At 39.8% G+C, this 9,470-nt stretch overlaps 1 protein-coding gene across 1 annotated transcript; it reads left to right on the top strand.

The window, feature by feature from the left end:
* Positions 1 to 5,146: 5,146 nt before the first annotated feature.
* Positions 5,147 to 6,152, top strand: LOC142172403 (secreted RxLR effector protein 161-like). The gene is made up of 2 exons (XM_075236009.1): positions 5,147 to 5,785; positions 6,045 to 6,152. The coding sequence occupies exons 1-2, from the start codon at positions 5,147 to 5,149 to the stop codon at positions 6,150 to 6,152; spliced, it is 747 nt and encodes a 248-aa protein (XP_075092110.1).
* The last annotated feature ends 3,318 nt before the right edge of the window (positions 6,153 to 9,470 follow it).

Here is a 9,470-nt window from a genome sequence, read left to right as displayed (position 1 = left end):
CGATGTAGATTTCCTAGTTCCTTATCTGTTTTGGGCAATTCTTACGAGTTATTTTTTTGGGTTGAGTTAGACCCAATACCCATTTTTGTTATATGCTTGGAGATGTACAAGTTCCAAGGACCTACATCTCTTTAATTGCATTCGAATTATTTCACATCTTAGATATTCTGTCTTTTTAAACAAAAATTAGTTTTTATTCTCTATAATAATGTTGTCTTTTTGTTTGTTTTTGCGAGTGTTGGGACTTGTCAATTTTTTTTTTTAACGTAACTGCTTGATTGACTGTTAAGTGTGACAAATAATAAGTCATGTATCCTGCTATGTTTTGATGATCTGACAAACTTAATGTTAAGAACCAGTCGGGGAACATGTTCCACATCCTCTGAGTACTCAAAGATCAACAAGTCTCAAAGTCTGGGACATGCTCCAACTTTCAGAGTCCAAGAAACAACAGAGGGAACAGATCGACATCAGTTCCCTTGCTGACAGTACCAGTCAACTTTTCATAGCTGTAAAGTGACTATAATTGTTCTTCTGCACACACGTAATAGTGCAAACAGTGGAGCAATAACTTTATAAAGAATGCATTTGTACCAAACATGCTTGCATCATTCAAGTGATATCACCTATATAATATTAACATAAAGCAAAGCAAAAACAATATAGCACACTTAGAATCCATCAAGCTCTCTCTCTCAAGTGTATTGCCAACTTGTAAGTGACATTCAAGGCGTCAAGAATAAAGAGCAGCATAACGAAGGACTAGTTTCCTGCATTTAGTCATCATATATCCTTAGTAGTGTAGCATCTTTGTCAAAGTAATTTACTTGCAATTCCTACTAAGCTTAGTTAGAAGCATTGTGTAGGAAACTTTTATAAAATCATAAACCATATGTTTGTGTCTTGGCTAGAGTTAGTCGATATGTAAGCTTTGTAATAGAGTTGTTACAAGTTAGTGAGGGATTAAGAGGTTAATTCCTAGGTTACAACAGTTTGTAATCTGAAGTTTGCTCAGTAGTGAAGTTGAAATCCTACAAGGGTAGGTCGTGGTTTTTAATCCCGTGAGCTTGGAGTTTTTCACGTAAAACTCTATTGTGTCATTTACTTACTGTTGTGTGCGTGCGTTTTGTGGAAACTGATAGAGAACCTGGTTCTCTATATAGTTTGGTGGACCCTTAGTTTCTATCAATTGGTATCAGAGTAGGTTCTTTCTATCAGGCTAACACCTAGAAAGGATCCTCATGGTTGCTCCACCAAACTTTGAAGAAGGTCAATCAACCTACAGACCACCATGATTTAATGGCCAATACTATGGATGGTGGAAGACAAAGATGCATGATTTTATCATGGCTGAAGACTCAGAACTTTGGGATGTCATCTGCGATGGTCCTTTTGTTCCTATGAAGACCATTAGAGAACCAGCAGTGTCAGTTCCCATGACTAGGAAAGAATACAACGATGTTGACATATAGGCTATAGAGAAGAACTTCCGAGCCAAAAATATTCTCGTCTGTGGTATTGGACCAGACGAATACAACCGGATTTCTACTTGTTAATTTGCCAAGGATATCTGGGAAGCTCTCCAAACAGCACACGAAGGGACTACTCAAGTCAAACAGTCGAGGATTGATATGCTAACCACTGAGTTTGAGCTATTCAGGATAAATGACGATGAGTCCATTCAGTACATGCACACTCGCTTCACTTCTATCATCAATGATCTTCATTCTCTGGGACAAATCATTCTTAGAAATGATCTTGTCAGAAAAATACTCAACGTATTACTTGGATCCTAGGAAAGCAAAGTAAATGTCATCACGGAGGCAAAGGATTTGCAGAAGCTGACCATTGATCAACTCATTGGCAATTTGAAAACTTATGAAATGAAGAAGAAGAAGAAGGATAGTTAGAGAAGAGAGCCCCAAAAGAAGAAGAACCTGGTCCTTAAGATAGACAAAAATGACTCAAGTGGTGAGGATGCCGATATGGCTTACCTGACAATGAGATTTCAGAAAATGGTTCGCAGAAATGGAGGTATTCCAAAAAAGGGCAGCTCTAGCAAGCCAAGCGGCTATGACCTATGTCATAAACGTGGGAAGCCAGGACATTTCATCAAGGATTGCCCCATCCTCTATCAATATCAGTACAAACACAACACAGACAAAGCAGCTAAGAGGAACTCGGTTCCTGACAAATGATTCAAGAGAAAAGATGTCGCCGACAATGTTATGAAGTAAACTTTTGCAGCATGGGGAGACTCCTCCAGCGAATCTGGGGAGGATGATGAACAAGGTGACAACTCCTTGATGGAAGTAGAGAGTGAAGCATCTAAATATGACTCTTTCTTTGCTCTGATGGAAAAATCAGACGATGATGGAGATAATGATGATGAGGTAAATTTTCTGGACGTTCAAAGAAATTTGAAGTCCTACTCTCAGAAAAAGCTTATATCTTTGGAAAATGTTTTAATTGATTCTTATCATAGTCTTATAAATAATAAAAATATATTAACTGTGGAATTAGGAGAAGTAGAACATGAGAGAGGTGATCTAGTGGTTGTCGTGGTCGATTTAAAAGAGACCATTGAGTTCTTAAAAAATGATACAGAAGCTCTAACTGAAAATATTGCTAGCATAAAGCATGAGAGAGATGACTTATTAGTAGTAGTTGCGGACCTAAAAGAAATAATTGAGATCGCCCAAAAGGGAAAAGGAGTTGAAAGTGAGGCACACATTAGGCTTGAAAATGAACTCCAAACTGTGAAATCTAGTCTGTGTGCAAAATTTGAAAGAAACATGCAACTTCAAGAAAACCTAGGGAGAGTTAAAAGTGACCTCAAAAAATCTCTAAAGTAGACTTGGTCCTCTGATGCAATTGCTGCCATGTATACAAGCAATGGTGGAAAGAAGCAGGGAGTGGGGTTCCAAAGAGAAAAGACTCCCTACAATCCACATAGCAAGTATGTTACTGTCCCTGATAACTGACTTTGTACTCATTGGGGAAACACTGGTCACTTTAAAGAAAACTGTAAGGCTAGAATTCAGTCCCAACAGAAAAATAAGGTGTTTGTTAAAAGGGTAACTACTGCTAAGGAATCTGGTCCCTCCATTAAAAACGTATATATTGCCTGCCTGGACAAGAAGAAGTCTGATTCACCTATTTCCTCACTACAAGGGACCCAAACTTGTTTGGGCTCCTTAATCTAACCCTTGATTTTCTTGTGCATGGAGCAGTGAAAGGAAGCATCCAAAAATGGTACAAGGATAGTGGCTGCTCTAAACATATGACTGGAAGCACAAATGATTTTCTTTCACTCAAAGCCCTGTAAAAAGGGAGGGTGTCCTTTGGAAATGGAAAAAAGGGATACATTATGGGAGTTGGAAGGATTGGGAAGTCTCTTGTTCACTCAATTGAAAATGTGTACTATGTGAATGACTTGAAGTATAGTCTGCTGAGTGTTTCCCAAATCTGTGACAAGGGAAACAAAGTGAAAGTTGTGTCAAAAATATGCACAATTACAAATCTTGTGACTGGTGAGGTGGTTCTGGTGGGTAAAAGATACAAAAATATTTATGTTGCTGACTTTGAGTCCTTGGTGTTGTGGAGAGGAAAAATAGAACTCTTGAAGACATGGCAAGAACAATATTGATTGACAGTGGCATTGTAAAATATTTCTAGGCAGAAACAGTCAACACTGCATGCTACTTGGTGAACATGTGCATGATCAGGTCCCTCCTTAACAAAACCCCCTATGAACTGTTGAACGGGAGGAAACCCAAGTTGACGCATTTAAGGACATTTGGCTGCAAATGTTTTGTTCTCAACAATTGCAAGGAAGGAAGCACTTGGAAAATTCGATGACAAAAGTAATGAAAGAATCTTTCTGGGCTATTCATTACAAAGCAAAGCTTATAAAGTGTACAACAAGAGAACTTAATGTGTTGAGAAAATCATACATATGATCTTTGATGAATCTCACCATCCTTGTGGGAAAGATTCACATGATAAGATTGATCAAGACGGAGAACAGTCAGTTGTTCCTGGTGAAGTCATAGACATAGAAAATGGTAAGGCTGACATGATGAGTCAAGTCAAGGAATCAACTGATGATGGTGTAGTTGTATATCCAACTATTGTGGAGGAACCTGGTTCCTCAATCACAACAACTGAAGCTCATAACAGAGTTGTTGATGTTGTCCAAGGAACGCCACATGCTGAGCTGAGAAGCGGAACTCACGATAACCAAGTATCATATTCAGAAATACCTGGACCCTCTCACAATGAGATTTAGGTGTTTAACTGGAAGCACAAAAGTTCACATCCTCTTGAAAATGTGATCACTCCTCTTGACTCAGGGATTCAAACGAGGTAAAAGTCAAGAAACGTGCTTGCCTTCTCAGCCTTTCTTTCTCAAATTGAGCCCAAATATATCAAGGAAGCATTGAAAGATGCTGACTGGATTATGGCTATGCAAGAAGAACTCTATCAATTTGAGAGAAACAGTGTATGGCACTTGGTTCCTCGACCTGCTGACAGAACTGTTATATGAACCAGATGGGTATTCAGAAATAAGCTTGATGAGTTTGGAAACACAACAAGGAACAAGGCAAGGCTGGTAGTTCAAGGGTACAATCAAGAAGAATGGATTGACTATGATGAAACTTTTGCCCCAGTTGCTTGAATGGAGGCCATCAGAATCCTTATTGCATTTGCTTCTCATATGGAATTAAAATTTTTCCAAATAGATGTCAAAAGTGCATTTCTGAATGGCTTTCTAAAAGGAAAAGTCTTCGTCAAGAAACCTCCTGGCTTCGAATGTCATGAGCATCATGAGCATATTTTCAAACTCGACAAGGCCTTATATTGGCTGAAGCAGGCTCCTCTCGCATGGTATGAAAGATTTTCTAAATTTCTCCTAGAAAATGGTTTTACAAGAGGAAAAATTGACAACACCTAATTTATGAAGAAATAAGGGAGGAACCTGCTCATTGTGCAAGTTTATGTTGACGACATCATCTTTGGTGCAATAAATGATTCTTTGTGTGAGGAGTTTGCAAATCTCACGGGAAGTGATTTTGAAATGAGCATGATGGGGGAATTGAATTTCTTCTTAGGCCTACAAGTCAAGCAAACTCCTAAGGGCACAATGATAAGTCAACAGAAGTACATCAAAGAGCTTTTGAAGAGATTTGAAATGGAAAGCTCAAAGGTCATTGACACTCTTATTGCTACTGCCACTCGACTGGACATGGATGAACCTGGTTCCCGTGTGAATGAAACTATGTACAGAGGTAGCATTGGGTCACTCTTGTATCTCACAGCAATAAGACCAGATATTGTTTTTAGTGTGGGGCTATGTGCCAGGTTTCAATCAAATTCAAAGGAATCTCATCTGAAGGCTGCCAAGAGAATCCTGAGATATCTAAAGGGAACACAAGACCTGGTTCTATACTACCACTTAGGAGATAACTTCAACTTAATCGGGTATGCTGATGCTGATTATTCTGGTTATCTAGTGGACATGAAAAGAACTTCTGGCGTGGCATACTTTCTGGGTTCGTTTCTAATTTCATGGGGTACAAGAAAACAAAATTCAGTGGCTCTTTCAACTGCAGAAGCTGAATATGTGGCGGCTGCCTCTTATTGTGCTCAACTATTGTGGATCAAGCAGCAACTAGAAGATTTTGGTGTATTTTCTGATTGTGTGCCATTACTATGTGACAACACCAGTGCTCTAAACATGGCAAAGAATCCAGTTCAGCATAAGAGAACAAAGCACATTGATGTGCGACATCATTTTTTCAGAGACAATGTTGAAAATGGGCTTATCTGCATGAAGTTCTGCAACACAAAAGATCAAATTACAGACATCTTCACCAAAGCACTGAGCAGAGAGCACTTTGAAAAGAATCGTCTTGCACTAGTGTTGCTAAAATCAATTTGAAGACCTGACCCCTCGATGATTAGCTATGAAAGAAATGTACATGTGAAACTGTTAAAAAGTGTTTTCTATCAATGTCTAACTCATTTATATATCGTTATAGGTAGACACGCATGACAATTACAAAGCAAAACAAGGAGCTAATGTATTGCATCTTCGCAAAAGGATGAGGATCACATTTACAATATCTGTCAGGGAACCTGGTTTGTGAGACACAGGTTAGTAGTTCATTTTGTACTCTCATGCACAACTTTTTAAACGTCTAAAAAGGGTGCCACGCCATTAAATTGCCAACTTCTTTTTTTTGGGAACCCAAGCGTCCTACCCGTTACAAAACAACCCGTCTACCCAGAAAATCAATACCCGTTCCCAACCGGTCCCTCACCCCCTTTTAATAAACCCAAACTCTATGACTCTCACAACTATTCACATCAAAAGCCAAAATTTCCATTTTTCTCCCAACAACCAAACACTCACTTCTTTCATAAACTCTCATTACACTCTATAATGTCTGAGAATACCGAAGCCTCAAATGTCCCCAGTATCATCCCCATTGTATCTTCATCTCTTGAAGCACCAATGATAGAGTCTAAGCACCTTACGCCACCCAATCCAAACCCTAAGCAAGATTCGCAACCACTCACTGCCTCTTCTCTACCCCAATCAAGTTCTAGTTCTCATCGGAGTCGCAAAACTTTGAATCCCAAGAGGTTTGTGGCTACAACCTCTCCCTCTGCCTTGCCAAAAAATATGGATGAGGGAGAAACTATAGAGGGAGAAGAAAGTCAGAAAGTTTTCAACCTGCATTTAGAAGAGAGTTCTGAGGCACAACAAAGTGTGGTTAACACACTAACTACCCTAAGTCTCGATTTGAATGCTGCATATCTAACATGTAATATTTTTTCTGTGCCTTCTGAGTTTCCTTTGGGGTTAGAAGAATATGAGGCCATAGAAAATATGTTATCAATAACTGCTGAGGGGTATGTGGGTGGTTGCTATGAATGTGTGTCTGAAACTAATAGGTCTCAGGGGGAAGGTGAGAGTCTATAGGTAGAGGGTAGGGAACTGGTGCCTATCGAAAGTTTGGCACCTGAAAGTACTACTGGGAACCACTCGAGGGACCTGATCCCTCCGCCCAAGAGGAGCCCCCTACTCCTAATTGGGATAAAAAACCCCGTTCATCAAAATAACCCCAGGTCAGTACTAATCTCGTTCCCTCTCCTCATTTCTATGTTGAGCCATTGGCCATTATTGTTCCCTAAATGAGATCTCTATATGAGGAGGAGAATGATGTCAGTGAAAATGACTATGATAATGTGGATCTTGCAAGCTTTATTAGTGCTAGGAGTAGAAGGGCAACTACCAAACCACCCACTCCTAAAATACCTACTACTAGGTTGCAACAGAAGGAGGCTCTTGGGTCAGCTCTAAAGAAAAGTAAGAAAGAAAAGAAGAGAAGAAGGTTGGTGAAGGGTGAAAAGTTAGTACATGAAGAGGTGGTGCGTACAACTCTTATTGTGGACATTGATGAATATGTGGATGAGGAACTCAGTCCCTTAATCCGTAAATTCTCCAAGAAACATGCGGTTCAAAATTCTAGAAAAGAGTCATATGTGAAAGTGATGGAAATCAGTAATATTGAAGTGGGTAAGTCTGGAGAAAAAGTGGCTGAGGGGTCTGGTAAGAACGTGTCTGAGAAATATTTGTTTGAGAAGGTGTCTGTGAAACCTACAGAGAAAGCTAAAAGTGTGAGAAAATAAGTGAAACGGAAGGTTGGTGCCAATGGGGGACCTGGTTCCTCAAAAAGGACCAAGGTGAGGGTGGCCACGAATGAAGGAAGGGAAAATCTGAGAAATCAGAATGTGTTGTAGGGCAGAACATTTGCCCCTGATATTCTCGATATGCCAGGAATGCGCCAACTGGTTGATATATGTGACTTTCAACAGTGGACACCTTTGTTCACAAATGAGAGTCCTAAAGTATATGAGGCAGAAGTGCGCAGTTTTTATGCTAAGTTTTTCACAGTCGAGGATGATAACATCTGCATGAAGGTGAATTGGGTTGATTTTGTGTTGGATGAAGTTGTGTTAGGAACCATCTTGGGTGTGCCTACTAATGGAATATCCTCCATTGAGGGGAATTGTTCGTCAAACTTCCAGTGTACTAGCTGCTATTTGAAATAGTGAACAAGGTGTTGCTCCCTCGTGCAGAAAGACATTATATTACATCACGAGCAGACTTGTTCCTCATGGAAGCACAGGATGCATACTCCACTATAAATCTGCCGGGAATCATGATTGAGCACATGAAAAAGATAGCAGATTTCAAGGATGGTAATCTTGGGCTGCCCTATGGGTTTCTTCTCACCAAAGTTTTTGAGTTCTTCAAAGTTCACCTGGGAAAGGCCACCTTGGGTACTCGCAAGCAGAGTTTCTCCAAAACCACCTTGGAAGAGTGTGAGTGCATCGATAAGAAATGAGGGGTTGGTAGCAATTCCACTATCTCTCAACTGATTGAAGCTCAGAATATCGCTAATGAAGAGATAAGGAAGTTGAAGGCAAAGAATGTTATCCTTGAGGGTCAGCTTAGTCAGGCCTAGGAGGCATCTAGTTCCAGTAGCTCATAAAGCGCAGAGGTTGCTCGTCTGACCAAAGAAAATGCTGATCTCAAGAAACAGGTCGAGAACCTGAAGGAGAGGTTGATCAATGAGCAAGGGTCTGCAAATTCCCGAATGGATATCCTCCTTAGAACTCTTGCCTCTTCCTCTCTGCCTCCCTCTTCCAGTTCTCCAAGTCATTCCCTTCCCAGAGTCAAGTTCAAGTTGTTTCTATTTCCTGATTTTGGTTATGTTTGATGACTCATACTTTTTTTTTGCTGTTTTTATTTAGTGGTGATTGTGTAACAATGAAACTGCTCCGTGTTTATTTCCAAAATTAATAAATTTCTCGTCCTTTTGCTGTGCATATCTTGTTCTTCTGCTCTGTGTTTAGTCATGATTATGTGCACATATGTGGCATGAGTTAACCGGGCTAGACTTCTTTTTGCTTATTGCTTGTGCCTAATCTTTTTATGATGTCAATATGGGGAAACGTAATTGAGGGAGGGCAAGTACATGCTTAGGGGGAATTTATTAATAGAGGGGGGACAAGGTGGGAACAAGAGGGGAACAACACATGCTCAACAGAAATTTCAATTACAAGTTTGTCATCATAAAAAATGGGGAAATTGATAAGTTATATGTCCTGCTATATTTTGATTATCTGATAAACTTAATGTTAAGAACCAGATGGGGAACCTGTTCCAGATCTCCTGAGTGCTCAAAGATCAACAAGTCTCAAGTCTGAGACATGCTCTAACTTTCAGAGTCCAAGAAATAATAGAGGGAATAGATCGACATCAGTTCCCTTGCTGACAGTACCAGTCAACTCCCCATAGATGTAAAGTGACTGCAATTGTTCCTCTGCACACACGCCATATTGCAAACATTGGAGCAGTCACTTTATAAAGAATGCATTTGTACCAAACATGC

Source organism: Nicotiana tabacum, chromosome 18, assembly GCF_000715075.1.
Source record: "Nicotiana tabacum cultivar K326 chromosome 18, ASM71507v2, whole genome shotgun sequence".
Lineage (NCBI taxonomy): Eukaryota > Viridiplantae > Streptophyta > Magnoliopsida > Solanales > Solanaceae > Nicotiana > Nicotiana tabacum.
The sequence above is the reverse complement of the archived record's forward strand: the minus strand, read 5'-3'. Positions and strand labels throughout refer to the sequence as shown.

Coding starts and splice junctions, on each gene's coding strand:
- LOC142172403 (XM_075236009.1), top strand. CDS start 5,147: ATGATAAGTCAACAGAAGTACATCAAAGAGCTTTTGAAGAGATTTGAA. Junction 5,786..6,044: donor AGAGAACAAAGCACATTGAT/GTGCGACATCAT, acceptor ATATCGTTATAG/GTAGACACGCATGACAATTA.